This window comes from Physeter macrocephalus, chromosome 8, assembly GCF_002837175.3.
Source record: "Physeter macrocephalus isolate SW-GA chromosome 8, ASM283717v5, whole genome shotgun sequence".
In the NCBI taxonomy this organism is placed as follows: Eukaryota; Metazoa; Chordata; class Mammalia; order Artiodactyla; family Physeteridae; genus Physeter; species Physeter macrocephalus.
Window position 1 is genome coordinate 120,738,051 of NC_041221.1, and position 23,039 is coordinate 120,761,089.

Consider the following 23,039-nt stretch of genomic DNA (forward strand, 5'->3'; position numbering starts at 1 on the left):
AAAGAAGATGTGGTAAATATATACAATGGAATATTACTCAGCCATAAAAAGGAACGAAATTGGGTTATTTGTAGAGACGTGGATGGATCTAGGGATTATCATACAGAGTGAAGTAAGTCAGAAGGAGAAAATCAAATATCGCATGTTAACGCATATATGTGGAACCTAGAAAAATGGTACAGATCAACTGGTTTGCAGGGCAGAAATTGAGACACAGATGTAGGGAACAAACGTATGGACACCAAGGGGGGAAGCAGTGGGGGGGTGGGGGTGGGGGTGTGATGAATTGGGAGATTGGGATTGATATATATACACTGATGTGTATAAAATGGATGACTAATGAGAACCTGCTGTATAAAAAAAAGTGATCAAATGTATTTTATTGGAAAGGAGCAAAAATAGACCATATTTATTGTCTAAAAAAATATATATATGTATTTGATCTTTAACAACAAAATCAACAGAAATTAAAAATTCACCTTTGACCTTACTCAAACCTAGATCCCTGTCCTGAGTTAACTACTGGTTTATTATGTAGCTTTTAAAGACCTTTTCTAATGCATTCATATGCTTCTGAATGTTTGAAATATTAAATATTATTTTGCTTTATTGAGGTGGGTCTTTTCATATGTATGGATACTATATGTATTTCTGGAAATTGTTGAACACAGTTTTACTCTGTCTCAGATTGTATTTTAATCAAGGCAGAAAGTTGAAATATAAGGAACAATGCTTGGAATACCAAAAAAAAAAAAAAAAAGTTGACACCAAGATTTATAAATTCGGAATTGGGGCCTAGTGATATTTTAATAACTTAAATATTTTTTGTTGTTGCTTTTTTTTTTTTTTTTTTTAATTAGGAGCCCATGAAATCCAGAGCACCACAGCTACATTTGGAATACAGATTCTACAAGCAGTTAGGATCTGGAGGTAAAATCTTATATTAATTTTTAAATTTATAATAGAATGGATTGTCATGATGATAACTCTGTAGTTTCAAAGAGTAGTATGTTAAATTTAGTTAATATTAATCACTTCTTAAGGCAATGCTTAGTAGATATTTTCTTACTAGAGTCTTCCCTTTTTATTCTAAATATGACATTTTTGGAGCTTTTTGTGTTGATACTTATATAAATAGAGAACATTGTCAAAAATTTAATTTGAGAATATAAGGTGCATATAGTTTCCAGGTGCTTAGCCTTTTTGGTGGTATTATAGTTATTGAAATGACTTATGACATGGTGGTAGGCTGAAATATGGCTGCATAAAAAATATCCATATCATAATCCCTGGAATCTGTAAATGTTACTTTATAGTAAAGACTTCACAGGTATTATTAAGTTAAGGATCTTGAGGTCAGGAGGTTATTCTGGGTTATCTGGGTGGCCCCTAAATGCAGTCACAGATGTTCTTGTAAAAGAGAGTCAGAGGAGCCATTTACGTACACAGAAGAGGAGAAGGCAAAGTGGCTACAGAGGCCAGGATTGGAGTGATATAGACATAAGCCAAGGAATGCTGGCAGCCATGAAAACCTGGTATAGGACTGTCCTATAGAACCTCCTTGATTCAGCCTGTTGAAACTGATTTCAAATGTTTGGCCTCCAGAACTGTGAGAAAATAAATTTCTCTTATTTTAAGCCACAGGTGTGTAGTAATTACAGTGGCTGTAGGAAATTAATACAGGTATATTTTTACATAAACTCTAAGTGAGAATGGATATTTTGTGCCATTGGAAAAAACTAATGAGAAAATTTCCCATTTTACGTTGCCTTTACTTTATGTTAACGTTTCTCTCAACTCCACTTTTTCTGTTCACTACTATTCTAACTGTAATGATTTTATACATACAGTTTCTTATCAAGTAGGGATATTTTGTTTCCCCAGATTTAATAAAATGGAATTTTTTCATGTGTTTTTTTTGTAAGCACATGTTTACATTCTACTTGGTAGAGTTGTACATTTTTTAATACAGTAACAATTTTGCATTCTTTTTTTTTCTAAGAGTATACTTTCCGAATGAGTAGTCATTGTGGGGACAATAAGATGACGTTTTGTAGTAATGTTTTTATCATTGTAAACGTTGTATAGTGCATGTTTAAGTCTGATACAGACAGGCCTCCAGGACTTATCAAAATTATCACTGACATCTGAGATGTAAGTGATAAGGGGACACAATTAATTATATGTGAAACCATACATATTAGTTAGGACTGGCAAGTGACAGAAAGCCCTAAGAAGCTAAGTGGAAAAAAAAAAAGAAAGGAGTTTATTGACTTATGTACTGTAAATTCAGGGAAAGGACTTATCTATAAGACATTGCAATACTGTCATCAGGGACATTCTTGAGTTTGTCTTTATGCTGTGCCTTTTTGTGTGTGTGTAAGCTTTTTTCTCTGATTGGCCCTTCTTATGAGACGGCAAAGGTGCTTACCAACAGCCCAGCTTAGCAATTTTAAAAGTATCTGTTACCTAAAAATTTCAACAAAAGTTCTAGGACTGAATCTTACTGTCTTATTTTGTGTCTAATGATTTAATCTCTGAATTTGATTGCCCAGACTTACTCATCTCAGGCACTACCTGTGAAGTTCAGGGACTGAGAATGGGGAGAGGTGTTGTCTAATGGGAAATTGAGGTGTTACCAGAAGAAGGAAGATTGGATGCTGGGGAGATGAAAATAAGAGATCTACTTAAGTAGTAAAACTATCATTTGGAAAAATAGGTTTGAATACTTTAATTGGATAAGACTGAATAAGTTAATTTGGAGTTTAGGGAGTCATTGAATTGAATACCATGGTGCACTTACTTTTATTATTATATTCTTTACTTTTTTTAACTTTAAAATTTATGTCAGGGATAGTTATAATAAAGTGGAACATACATCTGTTAGCACTTGAATGCCAAAGGGCTGTTGTGCCCCACGACTCCAGGGACTGCCATTTAGTCTGCATATATAAGGGTTGCTCCCCTGTACTCCAGGGCATAGCACTTACATAAATTGAAATATGAGTGTTATTTCTTGAAGGTGTGTGTTATGGTGGCTCTGAAACTCTGACAGGTGTGTATAGTTTTGAGTGTTTTATGTGAATCATGTGAATTTTAGTTACTTGTTAGTGCTTTTTTCAATCATGAATTTTAAAAACATTTGAGTACTCATGTGAGCTTTATAGAAAAACTAGAGTGTTTAATTGTTTTGAGGAGAGACTGATGACTTAAAAATGATTTGATTTTGGAATTGCTACTTGAAAGGATTGTATTTTCAGACTGCTCTTAATCATAAGTGGGGCATTCATAGTAATTTAATCTATAATTCTTTTATGATATTGTAAGTTTCATTTAAGTACCAACTTGCTTGTTAGTGTTCTCTTTAAAAATAAGTATACTGGGCTTCCCTGGTGGCACAGTGGTTAAGAATCCACCTGCCAGTGCAGGGGACATGGGTTTGAGCCCTGGTCCGGGAAGATGCCACATGCTGTGGAGCAACTAAGCCCGTGTGCCACAACTACTGAGCCTGCGCTCTAGAGCCCGTGCTCTGCAACAAGAGAAGCCACCACAATGAGAAACCCACGCAGCACAACAGAGAGTAGCTCCCAGTCTCCGCAACTGAAGAAAGCCCACACACAGCAACGAAGACCCAATGCAGCCCAAAATAAATAAAATAAATAAATTTCTTAAAGTAGATATATTTAATCAATATTCAGAATATATAAAGAAGTCCTAAAACTCAACAACAAAAATACAAACAATCCAACTTTAAAGTGGGCACAGAACTTGAATAGACATTTTTCTAAAGAAGATAGATATGCAAATGGCCAATAAGCACATGAAAAGATGCTGAATATCACTAATCATTAGGAAAATGTAAGTCAAAACCACAAAGACATACCACTTCACACCCATTAGGGTGGCTGTTATTAACTAAATAAAGGAAAAGCAAACCAAAAACCAGTAAACAACTAGTGTTGGTGTGAATGTGGAGAAATTGGAATCTTTCTGCATTACTGGTGGGAATGTGGATTGCTGCAGCTGCTGTGGAAAACAGTACGACTGTTCCTCAAAAAATTAAACATAGATTACCATTTGATCGAGCAATTCCACTTCTAATTATATGTATAAAAGAACTGAAAGCAGGGACTTAAACAGATAGTTGTACACCCATGTTCATAGTAGTGTGACTTGCAATAGCCAAAAGGTGGAAACAACTTTGAATAGATATACAAAGTGTGGTTATATACATAGAAGGGAAAATTATTCAGCCCTAAAAAGGAAGGAAACTCTGACACGTGCTACAATATAGAGGAACCTTGCTAAATGAAGTAAGCTAGTCACAAAAGGACAAATACTGTGTGATTCCACTTTTTGAGATACCCAGAGTAGTCAGATTCATAGAGACGGAATGCAGAATGGTGGTTGCCAGGGGCTGAGGGGAGAGGGGAGTGGGAAAATATTGTTTAGTGGGTATAGAGTTTCAGTCTGGGATGATGAAACAGTTCTGGAGGCGAATAGTGGTGGTGGTTGCACAACAATGTGACTATACCTGATGCCACTGAACTGTACATTTAAAAATGGTTAAAATGATAAATTTTCTATTATGTATATTTTGCCACAGCAAAAACATTAAAACAGATTTATTTAGAATTATTTACTGAGATATCTGTGAAATACAGTTTATCTAGTTCTACTCTCTAGGTTTTGATTCTCCTGTAAGTCTTGCTCCTTATCTAACCTCCCTGGCAGTATCCCACTTTTCTCTCTTATTTGTTCACTGAATCTCTCTTATTTGTTCACTGAATCTGTTACATATATACAGTAGGACTGTACAGCTTTACTGCAGTGTGCATATGAGGGTTGACTCTTTATATTATTTATAGCTTTCCATAGGATTAGAATATTGTTTTATACCATTATCACTTTCTCTGATAGCAAAAATTTAATGTTTCAAATGGTCTTGTTTTGTAATATCCACTCAGCATTTATTGAGTAAAATGAAGATCTAGATTTGGGAGTCATCAACACATAGGTCGTTTTTAAAGCTAAGGGAATGGATGAGGTCTCCCATAGGAGAGTGTAGAGAGTGTCAAGAGAAGAGGAGCACAGGCAAAACCATGATGACCACTGCATTGGGTAGGAATAAATTTGACTGTCAGTATCAAAAATCATGACAGCAGTAGCTTAAACAAGTAAAGCAATGTTATGTGAGGAAAAATAAACAAGGAGTCCTGAAGTAGACAATTGTAGGATTGATATGGCTACACAGAAGTAAGGAATCAGGCTCACTCTAGAGTCTTCCTTCTGTTTTTAGTATGTGGCTTTCATTTTTATGATTCTGGATTTTTTTGTAACAGGAGGGAGGAAGGAAAGGATGAAATTACCATCTATGTAAGGATAATTTCCAATTCTTTATCCTGGCCTTCATTCTTAAAATCTAGTCATTCATGTATGTCCTTACTAGAATCAGAAATTCTATATACCCAGAATTTCTCTCCCTATCTTCTTTCCCCTTACTTTTCCAATGATTTCTCTCTCTTCCAAAAGACCTGTTTGTTTTTCTGGATTATCTTGTTCCATTAGTGGCTCACCCATTCAAGCTGAAAGTGTTAGTCACCTTTAATTTTGACTTTTTGGGATAATCATCAAAAAGGTCCGTCAGTTATGTCTCTTTAGAGATCTCTTGACTTCATTCTCTTCTCCCAGTCTTCATTGTCACCTTTTTTTTTGAATTGGGCTTCTTTTTGGGCATCTCACTTTCTTCTTCCCTCCATTCCTCTTAGAGACTTGTCATTTAGTATAAAGTCCACATTTCTTTCTCTTTCTACTCGACCCACTTTTTAGTTGTACCGAACTTAGTGTTCTCTGAATAGATCTTATTATTTTCATATATCTGTATTCTTCTTTCTGGAATGTCTTTCTTTCTCACTGAATTTCTTCTTTCTTCAGTCCCCAGCTAAAGTGTCTCCTCTTTTGCAGTGCATTTTCTGGTATCTGTTTCATTCCAGAAAAAGCTTCCTCTTTGACCTGAAATTATTTTGAATACATCTTCATTTTTCTTTCATCATACCATATTATATTTATATTTGCTTATGTCTCTCTCCTCCATTAAAATTTGAACTCTTTGAGGGCAGTGAGAATCATTTTTTTATCCTTGAAACTGAGCAGAATGATTGACAATTGTAGCCCTTGGTAAATGGTTGAAATGGTAGATTGTTTAATGAGAATAATAGACTGTTTTCTATCATCAGATGTGAAGTTGCAGTACATAATCTCCAATATTTCCTATAGCTTTTTAGCTTTTGTGATCATATGTTTAAAGTTTGATATATTAATATTATGTAAAATCATATTATTACATTTTGAGCTTATTCCACTTTGGACAAATAGACATAACCATGTAATTTCAAAATTTTATTTTAATTAATATCACTTGTATCACCCTATGATTAGGTAAATTTAATTTTTCAGATCCACAAATAGAAGGAAAAAAAGTCAGTGATGAGTAATTTTTAAATGATCAGAAACGATAAACCAAGGACATATGCAGGTAGTTATTTAATTAACTGACTGTACAATTCAGCTGCCTAAAAATAATCACTTTCTAGAGAAGCATAGGTTTTAATTATTAGAATTAATTCAGTTTTTTTTTATTTACTTGGAAAATAGTTGAATTGTTGATATGATACTTCATGAAAATGCACGGGACATATTTTACAATGTATGGGGAAAAGTTTTTTGAAGATCTGTGATTCTGAATAATGCTTCTGTGTCTTAAATTGTTTCCTTGACATCAGATGGTTTATATAGGCCATATTGACCTAATTTGCAATCATTTATTCCTTGGAATTTCTTTATCAGCTGATACTTCATCACAGAAAGTCAAATAACCTTTTTTTTTTCCTGTCATAAATTACTATTCTTGGAAGATCTCTAACTATGGAAATGATGTTAAATATACTATTTGAGACTGTGCATATGTTAAATTGTTAAATAATTTTTTCTCAAGTGAGCGGCTTGCCTTTTTTTAATATTTATTTTTAACATCTTTATTGGAATATAATAGCTTTACGATGGTGTGTTAGTTTCTGCTTTATAACAAAGTGAATCAGTTATACATATACATATGTTCCCATATCTCTTCCCTCTTGCGTCTCCCTTTAAGTAGAGAAATGATGGTCAAAAATAACAGATTAAAATTTTAGAAGCCTTATTTTTATAATCATTGAGAGAGATTAGGGATAGATATATTTCAATAAAGAGGGTTCTAGGCAACAATATTTCTAGAGAAAAAGATTTAGGGTGACAAAATATATAGATCAAATTTATGATATATAGTCATTAATTTAAAGAATTTTGTTATTTTATGCTCCTGAAGTATTTCGAGATAGCAATCCCTTGAGTTTAGATTATGGAAAAATACCATAATTTTCATATATGTGAGCAATTTATTATGAATTGTAAGTTTTGTTTTCCTTTTTACAAAAGTTGACATTGTTGATTTTTATTGTCTGTCTCCAATGATACTTAGATTATTATTGATATGTTCCTTTAGCAGTTAACAATAAACCAGAGGTTTAAGGGTCTATAAGCCCAGCTAAAGAGTATTTAAAATTGAATATGTCTCAAAGCTTATGAGATTCCATTCCAGAAGTGGATCCATAGAATTCAGTATATTCTGAAAATGGTCCTGCTTAAAAATTAAATTTGGACAGGTGCTTTAAAGAGTTCCTTGAAAAATTATAAGGGTATATTGCTATCTTTGAATTATTTAAAATAAAGATTTTTATAAAGGACAGAAAATACCCCAGAAATCAAAAAGTGTATAATGTAATTAGAGCTACAAAATGTATCAACATAAATTTCTTGTTTCTGACAAAATAGAGTTTCAGGAGAAAAGCATGAAAGTTACAGAGAGGGAAATTTGAAAACAAAAAACTAGAAGATATACCCCAGAGTATAAATAACAAAATTGATTCAAAATTCATTGGGCAAACACTGACAAAATAACAGAAAGAACAAATCAGAGAGAAATTTAACACAAGTATTGTAAAATCTGGTACTTCAGGCATACAGAACAAATAGTGAAACTGTAGGATTTTTGAATAAGGTTATTAGAAAGAATAATCTGCATATGAATATAATCTTATTATCACATAATATAACTTGCATATTATTTTTAAGCCATCTAGAAAACTTACTTATATTGACAGGATTTTAGCCCTTCAGGAGTGAAAACAAATTTCAAAACATTGATATCAGACAAATTTTCACAATGATATTGAGCTGCATGAGTTGCTTGTATGTTTTGGAGATTAATCCTTTGTCAGTTGCTTCATTTGCAAATATTTTCTCCCATCTGAGGGTTGTCTTTTCCTCTTGTTTATGGTTTCCTTTGCTGTGCAAAAGCTTTTAAGTTTCATTAGGTCCCATTTATTTACTTTTGTTTTTATTTCCATTTCTCTAGGAGGTGGGTCAGAAAGGATCTTGCTGTGATTTAAGTCATAGAGTGTTCTGCCTATGTTTTCCTCTAAGAGTTTGATCGTGTCTGGCCTTACATTTAGGTCTTTAATCCACTTTGAGGTTATTTTTGTGTATAAAAATACGGAACGCTTCATGAATTTGCTTGTCATCCTTGCGCAGGGGCCATGCTAATCTTCTCTGCATCGTTCCAATTTTAGTATACGTGCTGCCGAAGCGAGCACGGCTTGACTTTTTGATGTTGCCTGAATTATGTAGTTCTAAAGAATAATTTTCTAGTTCTAAAGAATAATTTGATAATAGCAGCAGTGGCTGTTTCTAAAATTAACACTTGTCATAGTATTGCCTTCTAAGACTTAGAAAAACTTCTCTTCATTCTTTATACGGACCCTTCTGCCTTCTTGGTTTATGTCTTGTTTGTTGGTGTATTTAGCCCTGTCTCCTAGCTAAGTGGCCTTTGGTGATTCCATATTGTATGAACACTTTATCATACTGTTCACCTTTGAGAAAAGTTGTAGGTAATAATAGTATAAGCCTTTTAAACGTGGGTATATGCATTAAATAATTTCTAAAATTTCTTTTATTCATTAAGTTGGCAAATTAGAGTTTCTCTGACCATGTTTTAAGAATTTAAGAAATTCTGCTCTTTCTGTATATCTTATAAGTGTCTTTTTGAGAAAAAGGAAAGAAAATATTGTCAAAACCATGAAAGTTAAGTGAATAAAATAATTAGAGTATTACCTGTTATATTTTGGTATTAACAGAAATAATGAAGAATACTATACAGGTGAGGTGGTGGTTAGTGTAGAGTTATTTCAACATAAATAACCAACAGTTTATGTAGCAGCTTCTTAGCCTTCCTTTTTCTGTATTAGCTTAAATGCATTTAGAAGACATCTTAAGTGTATGTAATATTTCTGTCTCTTTTTAGAGGCCTTTCTGTATGGGAATTTCTATAAGTTATGCATTGCTAAACTTTTACTAATTTATATGTGAATATGTATATTGGTACTGTTGGATAGAAGTGTACAAAGTTTTTCTGTTAAATTTGTAGTTTATGGAGAATGTGTGTGTTTAAAGAATGCTATGCATTATCAATATAAGAAAGAAAGGTTAACCGATAGTCGTTTCAATTATATGGTCCAGGTATTAGGATAGTTTATGTTGTGTGGTAATTATACTATTAATATTTTCAGTGATTAATTAATACACAATAATCTTACATAAAAAACACCTTATTTTTGAATAGGGTATAAGTAAATGGTGATGAAAGACTTAATTTTCTGAAATACAGCATCATTTTTGTAATTCTCTATGTAATCATAAGAAGTATAAAGCCATGAAAAATAATATGATTTCATGTTTTATTTTTATTTAAATATAAAGAAGCATATTGTGAGAAGAACAGATTTGTAAGCTTGTAGATTGGGGGTAAAAATGGTAAGAGAGAATCTATTTTTTCTTAACTGTTTATGCCTAAAGAGGATAGTAACTGAATAATATATAATATTTATTCAATATTCTATATATTATAACAAACATTACTTGTTTGTATGTAGGTGGTGTTACTTTTTAATGTTCTTTGAAATTAAGACTAATTTTTAAATGTATAAATAGAATTATCAGTGAAAGGACTCTTCTTCTGTTTTACAGTGGGGTGGCTTTTCCTTTTATTTGGGGTTAATTGCTAGAATATTACTAAATGTGGGTGATGTGGTATTTTAATGGAATGACTGTTACCAAGTTTGGAACTCATTGCACCTGTTTGTTCATATCAGGGCTTCCTAATCAGACAGAACAGTAATTCTCAGACTTTTGGGTCTCATGATCCTTTTATTTTTATTTATTTATTTTTTTTAACATCTTTATTGGAGTATAACTGTTTTACAATAGTGTGTTAGTTTCTCCTTTACAACAAAGTGAATCAGTTATACATATACATATGTTCCCATATCTCTTCCCTCTTGCGTCTCCCTCCCTCCCACCCTCCCTATCCCACCCCTCTCTGTGGTCACAAAGCACAGAGGTGATCTCCCTGTGCTATGCGGCAGCTTCCCACTAGCTATCTAATTTACATTTGGTAGTGTATATATGTCCCTGCCACTCTCTCACTTTGTCATGATCCTTTTAGACTCCTAAAACTTTTTGAGGATCCCAGAGAGCTTTTTATTTTGTGGGTTATAGCTATTGATATTTACCATATGAGAATCTAAAACATATAAAAATATTGCTGTATTCATTTTAAAATAACAACAATAGTATTTTAAAATCACAACTAATGCTATTTTCCAAATTTGAGAAAAGTGGCCTTGTTTTACATGTTGTGCACATCTCTTTAATGTCTGGCTTAATAAAAAACAATGGATTCTGCCTTCAATCCATTGCCATACCACATTCACGTAGCCTCTGGAAAACTTGACTTTCACTTGTGAGAGAATGAGAGTGAAAAAGGTAAATAACATCTTGGTGTTATTATAAAAATAATTTTGATGTCACTGCCCTCCTGAAGGAGTCTCATGGACCACCTACCCCTGTCCCTAAGTGTCTCCAGACCGTGTGTTGAGAACTGCTGAGCTAGAAGTATAAGCATTTGTGCTAAAGGTTAAGAATGCCTGAAAGCAAAACTTCCTTGGAAAAGAACATAGCCTATGTGACAATTCTGTACTTAGTATTTCTAATCAGATTTTAGTTTTTCTTTTTTTTTTTTTAATGGTCTTAGTTGCAGCACATGGGGTCTTTCGTTGCGGTGTGCAGGCTTCTCTCTAGTTGTGGCGCATGGACTCCAGAGCCCATGGGCTCTGTAGTGTGGCACTTGGGCTCTCTAGCTGTGGAATACGGGCTTAGTTGCCCCGCAGCATGTGGGATCTTTGTTCCCCGACCAGGAATCGACCAGCATCCCCTACATTGCAAGATGGATTCTTAACCACTGGGCCACCAGGGAAGTCCCAGATTTTAGTTTTTCTTGATCAAATCTGTAGAGTTTAAATTTCCTGTTAAGAATGTTAATACTGTTGTTCTAATCCTTCCTCCATGAACAATACTGGACCTGAAAATGGAAAGAAACATCATGATAATATTTCCTTTAATAACATACTTAAGTGTTGCCCACCTATAAGGAACTGAAGTACCACGCAGTATTGAGAGTATTAGACCTCCAAGTGTTAGTTTGTGACTAATTAATTAATGTTGTTTTGTCACTTAAGTGGAATGCTGATATATAAAATGAAGTGTTCAATTAAATTAATTTTGGGAGAGTGATGGTTAGATTGTATTTTCATATAATATGTGAATTTTGTATTCTTGCCCATTCTTGAGCTTTTCTTGGGAAAAAATATACTTGTCTTGAATACTGGGAATGCTGATAAGCATCACTGAAAATTAGTGATGTTTGAAGCTATCAGACTAACTTTCATCAACTCACCATCAATGACTTTTTATAGTAGTCTCAAAAATACTCTTACAACAATTGGAATTGGGTGGAGTAAAAGTTTATAGTTGAAAATTCACTGGGTGTAAAAACAAATAAAAACGCTTGCTTTTGCCCATGAGTTGGATTGCATTCGTGCAGTTCAGTAGCCAAAAACTTTGATCAAGAGACACAGCTAGTAACTTAAAACATTCATTACTCTTTGTTCTCAGCCTTCTTTCTGAGCCTCTCTCTTCTTTCTTGCCCTCTTGTCTTTCACCTCTCCCACTTTCAAAAACCCTGTTTCTTGTGTATCATATTTATATTGGTGTGGTTGTTTTGTTTGGTGTTTGCTTAGGGTACTTCTCAGCCCCTGTTTGTTAGTTGCAGCTTTTCCTAACTCATAACAATTTAATTTGTTTGCTCAGTGTTAGAAAACTGCCCAGACTTGTCCTGGGAAATGAAATTTTAGTTTGGTCTTTACAGTGTTTGCTTTATATTCTTGATTTTAAAAAAATATATGACTCTTGATCCTATACTTCAATGATAAAATGTGTTGAAATACATTAGTAGTTATGTAAGAAGTTTTTGCATTCATTGACTCATAAAACAGTATGTATCTCAAAGAGTCAGTTAGAGTGAGATCGTCTTTTTTTTCACCAAAGATCTGTGCTGAGTCATGTTTTAAGGTAAAATTATGTTGCGTGATAAAGTTGAGGTATTTTTATTCGGATTGGAGACTAAATGTCTGTTTAATTTACTCAATGAAATGTAATGCTGTTTATGGAATTTAGCCATCTTGGGTAAGGTAGAGATAAATATTTTTGAGACACTTTGAAACCATTAAAGAAAGGAAGTTTTGGAGAAAATTGAAGCAGTTCTCATTTGTCCCTTTATTGATCTTTTTCTTGGTGTTATTTTAGAAACCCAAAGTTATATTATGTGTATAACTTGATTGAGTGTACATGTTAGGTACACAGTAATTCAACAATGAGTTGGCTTACATGAAATACAGCAGAGCAGATTTATTTATGCTTACATCTCTTCAACTCTGAGAAATTCTGTGTGAATAATTATGAATTTTGAGTCATGCTTAATAGACAAGTTTGAAAAGAGGAGACTTGAAGGTTGGGTAAAAGGAAAAGATGGCAATTTGGATAGCAGAACTGTGGTAGAAAAATTTGAAATGCAGCCTTAGAAAAGCTCAAACAGTAAGAGTAAATCTGAGCCTTAGAATGGATCCATTTCTTCTGTTAAGGACGTATGGTAGGAAGGGAGAGGAAGCCAAAATTATTTTATAGGGTGACAGAGTCTGAGTAGTACACAGTTGACCTTTGAACAATGTGGGTTTGAACAGTGTGGGTCCACTTATACATGGATTTTTTTCAATAGTAAATACTGCAGTACTATACAATATAAGGTTGGTTGAATCCGAGGATCTGGAACCACAGACACAGAGGAACTGAAATATGTATATGGAGGGCTGACTATAAGTTAGTTATACATGGATTTTTGACTGCATGGAGGTTCAGTGCCCCTAACTCCTGTGTTTTTCAAGGGTCAACTCTACTTTGCTTAATTCCGAGTAGCTCCAAAATGAAGTTAATAGTTAAGAGTAGAAGTAAGGTTCTGTAACTTTAAATATTAAGGAGAGTGTTTGAGAAATACTTGCTTAGTTATAGTTAATACTTGGATTAAATAAATGTGGTCTACATCTTTTTCCAATTCAAGTTTTTCTTTGTAATCCCAGAATAATATTTTTAAGTTATGTAAGTTTCAGGTGTGCAGCATTATAATTTGACATCTGTACAGGCATACCTTGTTTCATTGTGCTTTGCTTTATTGTGCTTCACAGATTTTTTTTTTTTTAACAAATTGAAAGTTTGTGGCAACCCTACAGTGAGCAAGTCTTCGATGCCACTTTTCCAACAGCATCTGCTCAAACCTTGTCTCTGTGTCACATTTTGGTAATCTTCACAGTATTTCTAACTTTTCCATTATTATATTTGTTATGGTGATCTGTGATCAGTGATCTTTGATGTTACTACTATGACTCACCGAAGGGTCAGATGATGGTTAGTATTTTTAGCCATAAAATGTTTTTAAGGTATTAAGGTATGTACATGGTATTTTTAGACAATGCTACTGTACACTTAATAGACTACAATATAGTGTAAACATAACTTTTGTATGCACCAGGAAACCAAAAAATTCGTGTGACTTTATTTCGGTATTCCCTTTATTGTGGTGGTCTGGAACTGAACCCAAAATAGCTCCTAAATATGCCTGTACACACTACAAAGTGATCATCAGCACATTTCTAGTTACCATTCATCACCATACAGCTGACCCCCTTTACCCATTTCACCCATTCCACCCAACTCCCTTTCCCTTTGGTAAACACTAATCTGATCTCCGTATCTATGAGTTTGTTTTTGTTTTATTTTGTTTGTTCATTTGTTTTTTTACGTTCTACACATGAGTGAAATTTTACAGTATTTGTCTTTCGTAACTTACGTCACTTAACATAAAACTTTCAGGGTCCATCCATGTTGTCGCAAATGGCAGGATTGGATTTAATTCTTTTTTTGTGGTGGGGTAGTTTTCCTTTGTGTATATGTACCACGTTTTCTTTATCCATTCATGCACCCATGGACACTTAGGTTATTTCCATATCTTGGCCGTTGTAAATAATGCTGCAATAAACGTAGGGGTTCATATATCTTTTCAAATTGTTTTTGTGTTCTTCAGATAATACCTAGAAGTAGAATAGCTGGGTCAGATGGTAGTTCTATTCTTAATTTTTTGAGGAATCTCTATACTGTTTTCCATGGTGGCTGCACCAATTTTCAGTCCCACCAACAGTGTACAAGGGTTTCCTTTTCTCCACATCTTCTCCAATATTTATAAGTTTTTTCTTTTTGCTAATAGCCATTCTGACAGGTGTGAGGTGATCTCTCATTGTGGTTTTGATTTGCAGTTCCCTCATAATTAGTGATGTTGGACATCTTTTCATGTACCTTTTGGCCATCTGTATGTCTTCTTTAGAAAAATGTCTATTCATAAAAAATGTCCATTTTTTAATCAGCTTATTTGTTTTTGAGTTGTATGGATTCTTTATATATTTTGGATAATAATCCCTTATTGGATTTACAAATATCTTCTCCCATTTAGTAGGTTGCCTTTTCGTTTTGATGATGGTTTCCTTCACTGTGCAGATACTTTTTAGTTTGATGTACTCCCATTTGTTCATTTTTGCTTTTGTTTCCCTTGCTTTTGGAATTAGATCCACAAAAATATCTCTAAGACTCATATAAATGAAGTTACCTATGTTTTCTTCTAGGAGTTTTATGGTTTCAGGTCTTACATTCAGGTCTTTAATCCATTTTGAGTTGATTTTTGTGTGTGGTGTGAGATAGTGGTCTAGTTTGATTCTTTTGGCTGTAGTTGTCCAGTTTTCCCAGCACCATTTATTGAAGAGACGACTCTTTCTCCATGTATGTTCTTTGCTCCTATGTTGTCAATTAATTGCCCATATATTTGTGGGTTTATTTCTGGACTCTCAGTTCTGTTGTTCCATTGATCTGTGTATCTGTTTTTGTGTGAGTTCCATACTGTTTTGATTACTGTAGCTTTGTAGTGTACAGTTGACCCTTGAACATTATGGAGGTTAGGGTTGCCATTCTCTATGCAGTTGCAAATTCATGTATAACTTATAGTTGGCCCTTGGTATACACAGTTCCTCCATATCCATGGTTCTGCATCCTTGGATTAAACCAACCCAGATTTTTAGTACTCTATCTAGTATTTATTATTGAAAAAAAATCTGTGGGTAAGTGCATTTCAAACATGTGCTGTTTAAAGGTTTGCTGTAGTTTGAAATCAGGGAGCATGATAACCTCCAGCTTTGTTCTTCTTTCTCAAGATTGTTTTGGCTATTTGGTGTCTTTTGTGGTTCCATACAAATTTTAAGATTGTTTGTTATAGTCATGTGAAATATGCCATTGGAATTTTGATAGGGATTGCATTGAATCTATAGATTGCTTTGGGTAGTATAGACATTCCAACAATATAAATTCTTTCAGTCCATAAGCATGAAATATCTTTCCATTCATTTGTGTCTTCTTTGATTTCTTTCATCAGTGTCTTAAAGTTTTCAGTGTATAGGTCTTTCACCTCCTTGGTTAAATTTATTGCTAGGTATTTTATTCTTTTTTATGTAGTGGTAAATGGGATTTTCTTAATTTCTCTTTCTGATAGTTCATTCTTAGTGTATAGAAAAACCACAGACTTCAGTATATTGATTTTGTATCCTGTGACTTTACTGAATTCATGTATTTGTTTGAGCAGGTTTTATTTGTGGCATCATTAGAACTTTGTATATATAGTATCATGTCATCTGCAAATAGTGACAGTTTTACTTCTTTCTTTCTGATTTGGATCACTTTTATTAATTTTTCTTGCCTAATTGCTACAGCTAGGGTTTCCAGTACTGTGTTGAATAGAAGTGGTGAGAGTGGGTATCCTTCTCTTATTCCTGATCATCATTGAGTATGATGTTAGCTGTGGCTTTGTCATATATGGCCTTTATTAGGTTGAGGTATGTTCACTCCATACCCACTTGGTTGAGAATTTTTATCATAAATGGATGTTGAATTTTGTCAAATGCTTTTTCTGTATCTATTGAGATGATCATGTGATTTTTATCCTTCATTTTGTTAATATATGGTATCATGTTGATTGATTTGCAGATGTTGAACATTCTTGCATCCTTGGAATAAATCCCACTTGATCATGGTGTATGATTCTTTTAATGTATTGCTTGATTTGGTTTGCTCATATTTTGTTGAGGGTTTTTGCATCTTTGTTCATCAAGGATTTTGGCCTGTAATTTTCTTTTATGGTGTCCTTGTCTGGTTTTGGTATCAGGGTAATGCTGGCTTCATAAGATGTTGGAAGGTTTTCTTCCTCTTTAATTTTTTGGAAGAGTTTGAGAAGGAGTTTGACAAGGATTGGTATTCTTTGAATGTTTTGTATAATTTGCCAGTGAAGCCATATACTAGACTTCTGTTTGTTGGGAGCTTTTGATTACAGTTTCAGTCTCCTTACCTAGTAATTGTTCTATTCAAATTTTCTATTTCTTCATGATTCAGTCTTGGAAGCTTGGATGTTTCTAGGAATTTTCCATTTTTTCTAGGTTGTCTAATTTGTTGGCGTAGAATTGTTCATAGTAGTCCCTTATGATATTTTGTATTTCTGTGGTATCAGTTGTAATTTCTCCTCTTTCATTCTGATTTTATTTGTTTGAGCCCCTCTTTTTCTTTTTTGTGGGGGGTTAGTCCAGCTAAAGATTTGTCAATTTTGGTTATCTTTTCAAAGAACTAGCTCTTAGTTTCATTGATCTTTTCTGTTGTTTTTTAAATGTCTATTTCATTTATTTCCGCTCAGATCTTTATTATTTCCTTTCTTCGAATGTGGAGCTTCATTTATTCTTTTTATGTTTCCTTTATGTGTAAATTTAAATTATTTATTTTGGAATTTTCTCGTTTCTTGAGGTAGGCCTATATTGCTATGGTCTTTGTTCTTTGAACCACTTTTGCTGCATCTCATGGATGTTGGTACGTTGTATCTCTGCTTTCATTTGTCTCTAGGTATTTTTTTGATTTCTTTAGTGACCTATTGGTTGTTTGGTAGCATGTTGTTTAATTTCCACATTTCTGTGGTTTTTACTATTTTCTTTTTGTGATTGATTTTTAGTTTCATAGTGTTGTGGCCAGAGAATACGCTTGATATGATTTCAGCCTTTCTGAATTTATATTGAGACTTTTTTTGTGACCTAATATATGATCTATCCTGGAGAATGTTTCATGTGCACTTGAGAAGAATGTGTATTTTGGTGCTTTTGGATGGAATGTTCTATATGTTAAGTCCATGTGATCTAATGAGTGATTTAAGTTTGATGTTTTCTTTTTGATTTTTCTTCTGGATGATCTACCCATTGATGTAAGTAGGGTGTTAAAGTCCTCTGCTATTATTGTTTTGCTTTCAGTTTCTCCCTTTAAGTCTGTTAATATTTGTGTTGTATATCTTAGTGCTCCTCTCCTGGATGCATATACATTTATAAATATTATATCTTCTTACTGGATTGACACCTTGATCATTATGTTTGCCCTTCTTTGTCTTTTTTTTTCCTTCTTTGTCTTTTAATATAGTCTTTGTTTTAAAGTCTGTTTTGTCTGATACGAGTATAGCTACTCCAGCTTTCTTTTTATTTACATTTGCATTGAAATTTTTTCCATTCCTTCACTTTCAGTCTGAGTCCTTTCTCCTGAAGTAAGTCTTGTGTAGGCAGCATATAGATGGAACTGTTTTGTTTTTTTTTTTTAATTCAAACAGTCTCTCACTGTCTTTTTCTTGGGTATTTTAGTCCATTTGAAGTAGTTATTGATAAGTATGTACTTGTCATTTTGTTAATTGTTTTCTGGTTGTTTTTGTAGTTCCTCTCCTCTTTCCCTCTTCCTTTGTGTTTTGGTGGTTTTCTTCAGTGTTACATTTAAATTTCTTTCCATTTTCTTTTGTGTATTTACTATAAGTTTTTTTCCCTGTGGTTACTGTGAGGTTCATATATAACACCCTATGTAAGTAGTAGCCTGTTTTAAGCTGGTAGCAAATTAAATTTGAACACGTTCCAAAGCTTTATCTTTTTACTACTCCAGTCCCCTGCCCCAATGTTTTATACTTTCGATGACACATTTTACCTCTTTATTTTATGCATCCCTTAACTAACTGTTGGAATTTAATTTAAATTTACTACTTCTTGTCTTTAAACCGTCATGTTTGCTTTATAAGTCATTGATCCACTACCTTTATTATATATTTACCTTTTCCAGAAAGATTTTTTACTTGCATATGTTTTCTTATTATTAATTAGTGCTTTTTCTTTTCAGCTTAAGAAATCTCTTAAATATTTCTTGTAGGGCCAGTTTTGTGGTGATGAACTCCTTTAAGCTTTTGTTTATCTGGGAAACTCTTGATCCCTTCTTCAATTCTGAATGATAAATTTGCTAGGTGGAGAATTCTTTGTTGGGAGTTTTTTCCTTTTAGTACTTTGAATAGGTTATGCCACTCACTAATGGCCTGTAAAGTTTCTGCTGAAAAATCTGCTGATAGTCTTATGGAGTTTACTTCGTATGTAACAAGTTGGTTTTCTCTCGCTGCTTTTAGGATCCTCTCTTTATCCTTAACTTATACCATTTTAATTACAATGTGTCTTGGTGTATGTCTATTTGGGTTAATTTTTTTTGGAACTCTCTGGGCTTCCTGGACCTGGATATTTGTTTCCTTCCCCAGATTAGAGAAATTTTTGGCCATATTTCTTCAGATAGTTTTTCTGGCCCCTTTTCTCTCTCTTCTTCTTCTGGGATCCATATAATGCAAATGTTATTTTGCTTGATGCTGTCTCAATGGTTTCTTAAATTAATTTCACTTTTTAAAATTCTCCTTTTCATTTTGCTTCTCTGTCTGGATGAGTTCAGTTGTTTTGTCTTTCAGCTCACTGATTCATTCTTTTACTTCATCCAGTCTACTGTTGAACTCCTTTAGTATATTTTTCAATTGAGTTATAACCTCTTTTGTACTTTCCTATATTTCAGTCCCTGTTGAAGCTCTCACTGTGTTCATCCATTCTCCTCCTGAGTTCGGTGAACATCTTTATGACCAAGAAGCAACAAACTAAAGAGTGGAAATGGGTTATTAAGAGATTGCTAAATTAAGAGCATAAAAGTTAGCACTTTCAGTGGGATAGAGGGGGGAAAGCATTGTAGAAATATTTTTTAAAACTTAGTAGCTGAGAGCTGTTGGTAAGTCTTGATTGCATCTCTAGGCTCTTGATGTATATAGCATAATAAAATCAGTATTTCAGAGTTGAATAAATGTTAGAGTCTCTCATCCACTATTTCTAAGCCTTTTATCTGTTTTACTCATAATGGGGGTAGATATGACTCAAATATGATATGAGTGGCTCTAGTAAGAGTGGCTTATGCTAAGATAATGATTCTCAGTGGCCGGGGGAAGTGTGTGTGTGTGTGTGTGTGTGTGTGTGTATGTGTGTGTGGTGGTACAGGGTGGTGATGTGTACACATGGGGTTGTATGAGAATCTCTATTTTGGGGGAGCGGACCATGTACGCAATTTGAACTTTTCTCCTTCCCCTACCCCTATCATGATTATATTATCTTACCTTCCTATCTTCAGCTGTTCTGCTGACTTTCTCATACTCACATTTTAGAAAAACTGGTCTTATCTAAACTACTAATATAGATAAACTGAAGTCTGCTTGAGAGGTTGAATAGTTAGTATTAAGCCAAACTAAGAACCTACTTATCCTGGCTTCTAGTTCAATGTTTTGTTTTGCCCATGCAATAATTATTATGCAAAATGATAAAATAAACAACAGAGTGAAATTATGTTTTCCATACTCTTTATTTTAAAAAGGATGGGAAGGTTTTAGTATATTTTAGAAAGTTTTTTTCCTTTCTAAAATCATTACACAAAACAAAACAAAAAATACTGGTAAGTAAAACTGAGACATTTAAGATGGAAGTTGTTCATTTCCTCATAATGAATAAATAGATACAATGTTAAGATAAAATGATCCCCTATTATATGTTAGTTTATTGGGAGTCTGTTAGTTCTAAAAATAAAATACAGATGATTTCTGTGTATTTAGACTTTATATTTGGAGTTTGTATTATTTTGTGTTGTTGTATAAGGAGTTATTTAGTAATTAGTGACATAGAATGAGAGACTTTATATCTCCCAATTTCTATTGGTCGTGAGTCCAGGCATAGCTTAGCTTTGTCCTTTATTAAGGGGTCTTTCCAGGCTTAAATCAAGGGGTAAGCTTGGACTGCAATCTTTTCTGAGCCTCTGAGTCCTTTTCCAAGCTCACTGGTTATTTCTAGAATTCAGTTCCTCATGGCTGTGTGATGAGGCTCTCAGTTCCTAGGGCCTGCCCACCATTCCCTGGCATGTGGCCCTTTTCCACAACATAGTAGTTTGTGTCTTTAAGGTCAACGGGAGAACTGCTCTGCTGCTTTGATTATCTCTGACTTCTAGACTTGCTTTTTAAACATCTTACCTGATTAAGTCATGCCCAACAGAATAATCTCCCTTTTGATTAATTTAACCTCCACTAACAGGGATCTTAATTTTGTTACCTTTGCCATATAACATAATCTAATGACAAGAGTGAAATCTGGGAATCTTACCCACACTTGGGGGGAAAAGGATTATACGGGTTGTATACACCAGAGGGTGGAAATCTTGGGGGTTGAACTTAACATTATGCCTACCACAGGGTTATGAAAGAGTGCAGTAACTCCTTTGTTCAATAAAAATAAGATCTTTCCTATGTGCCAAGCATTTCTGTAGGCCATGGAAATACAAGGCTCAAGGGCACAGTTCCTTTCTATTGTGAGGTTGGTGGAGACCAACAATGAAGCACTGTTTATAATGTAGTTCAGTAATGCAGGTTCAGTAGAAGTGTAACCAGGCTACTCTGTGAACATGAAGGAGAAGGTATACGGAGGGAGGAGGCTGGGTCAGGAGAAGTTTATTGTTTGTATGGAAAAAATAAAAATACTGCTGCAGGTTCTTGAAGCTACAACATTATTAAAAAATTGTTTATTGTTATTCTTTTCCTCCAGATGGTATACCTCAAGTTTACTATTTTGGCCCTTGTGGGAAATACAACGCTATGGTGCTGGAACTGCTGGGACCTAGTTTGGAAGATTTGTTTGATTTGTGTGACAGAACATTTTCTCTTAAAACGGTTCTCATGATAGCTATCCAACTGGTAAGTAAAGCAGGATGTTTTGAAGCTGTTTGAACAATTGTGTGGTTCGTTTGGTCACTAATTTACACTGAAAGTTTAAAGTTTTGTGACATTATCTTCCACAGCATTTGACCTAATAAAAATATGTCTGCTTTTCATATCATTGTCCTTTTAGGATGACTGTAACTTAAAGTAACTGAATCAGGTGTATTTTATTTGTATGAGAAAATTAATATCTTACTACTTTAAGGTCAGAATGCTCAGTTTGAGAATTCAGTTGTTTCTAGCACTCTTTTCATGTCGAAAATGAATACTTAGAGAAGAGAACCCTCAGAAACATGGGTTTTTAATCTTGGTAATAAATTAAAATGGCCTAGAAAAAGAAGAAACAAACTAATGAGAAAGCCTTATAAATCATTTAAATTTCAGGGAGCCTATGGGGAAATAACTTAGAGGATAATTTTAAGGCAGTTTTGAAATAAATGCCAGTAATTGTATGCTGCAGAAGTCTTAAAATTGTTTTTATCTGTTGACTCATTACTTCTGCGGATTTATCCAATGGAAGTATTCAGATGTACTTAAAGCTTTTTGTGCAAAGATGTCTATAATAAAGTGGGAAACAACCCGAATGCACAGAAATAACAGTGTTAGTTGGATAAATTATTAATAGCCATAAAATAATATGCAGCCACTAAAAAGTGTATGTTAAAAGAATGTTTCATGACCTGGAAAATGCTCATAATATATTGTTAATGAGAAGTATAGGTCATAGAATAGTATATGTTATATGATCCAAAATTTGTTAACAAACTAAAATGGCTTGAGTGACTGTGTTCACTTAACATTGTATTGTCAAACATGAATATCAGTAAATGAAGCACATTTATTACTTGTAATGTTCTATTTTCTGACAGTTTATACAATGAACATTATTTGAGAATGTGTAAAGCAATGAATAAAATGTATTATATTATTATTAGAGTTGTATTCCAAAGTTTTCTAGTCTCAAGATCTTTTTAAATGTTTAATACCTAAGGGAAAAAGTAAACAAGTTATAAAAAAGATAACAAAGTGCTCTGTTAATTCTTTTTATTTAACAGTTTAGACTCTAAGTTTCTTTAGTGTAATTGTAAAACTTTCTCCATTGTTGAACAGATAAGAAAGAATAAATTGCAACTTTGTGAATATATCTGTTTATATTTTTGAGTTCAAGATTTTGTATTAGTAAAGCTTTTTAATTCTATAAGGTAGCATCATCTGAAAGTGTTGATTGAATCAGGCTTTCTGATAAGAAAGGAATTCATAAAATTCAAGAACTTTCCTTTATAAGTGA

The 23,039-nt window shown here is 33.6% G+C and overlaps 1 protein-coding gene and 1 non-coding gene across 9 annotated transcripts in view; one reads left to right on the forward strand and one right to left on the reverse strand.

The window, feature by feature from the left end:
- CSNK1G3 (casein kinase 1 gamma 3) overlaps window positions 1-23,039 on the forward strand; it is a 131,586-nt gene that overhangs the window by 57,388 nt on the left and 51,159 nt on the right. For all 8 annotated transcript variants that reach the window (XM_024118321.3, XM_028493168.2, XM_055086731.1 and 5 more), the window contains exons 4-5: window positions 861-930; window positions 21,579-21,727. In XM_024118321.3, coding sequence (XP_023974089.1) covers window positions 861-930; window positions 21,579-21,727 — 219 coding nt within the window. The remainder of the gene's footprint in view (window positions 1-860; window positions 931-21,578; window positions 21,728-23,039) is intronic.
- Window positions 8,584-8,690, reverse strand: LOC112065692 (U6 spliceosomal RNA). Its single transcript, XR_002892189.1, has one exon. It is a non-coding gene; the product is annotated as a U6 spliceosomal RNA (small nuclear RNA).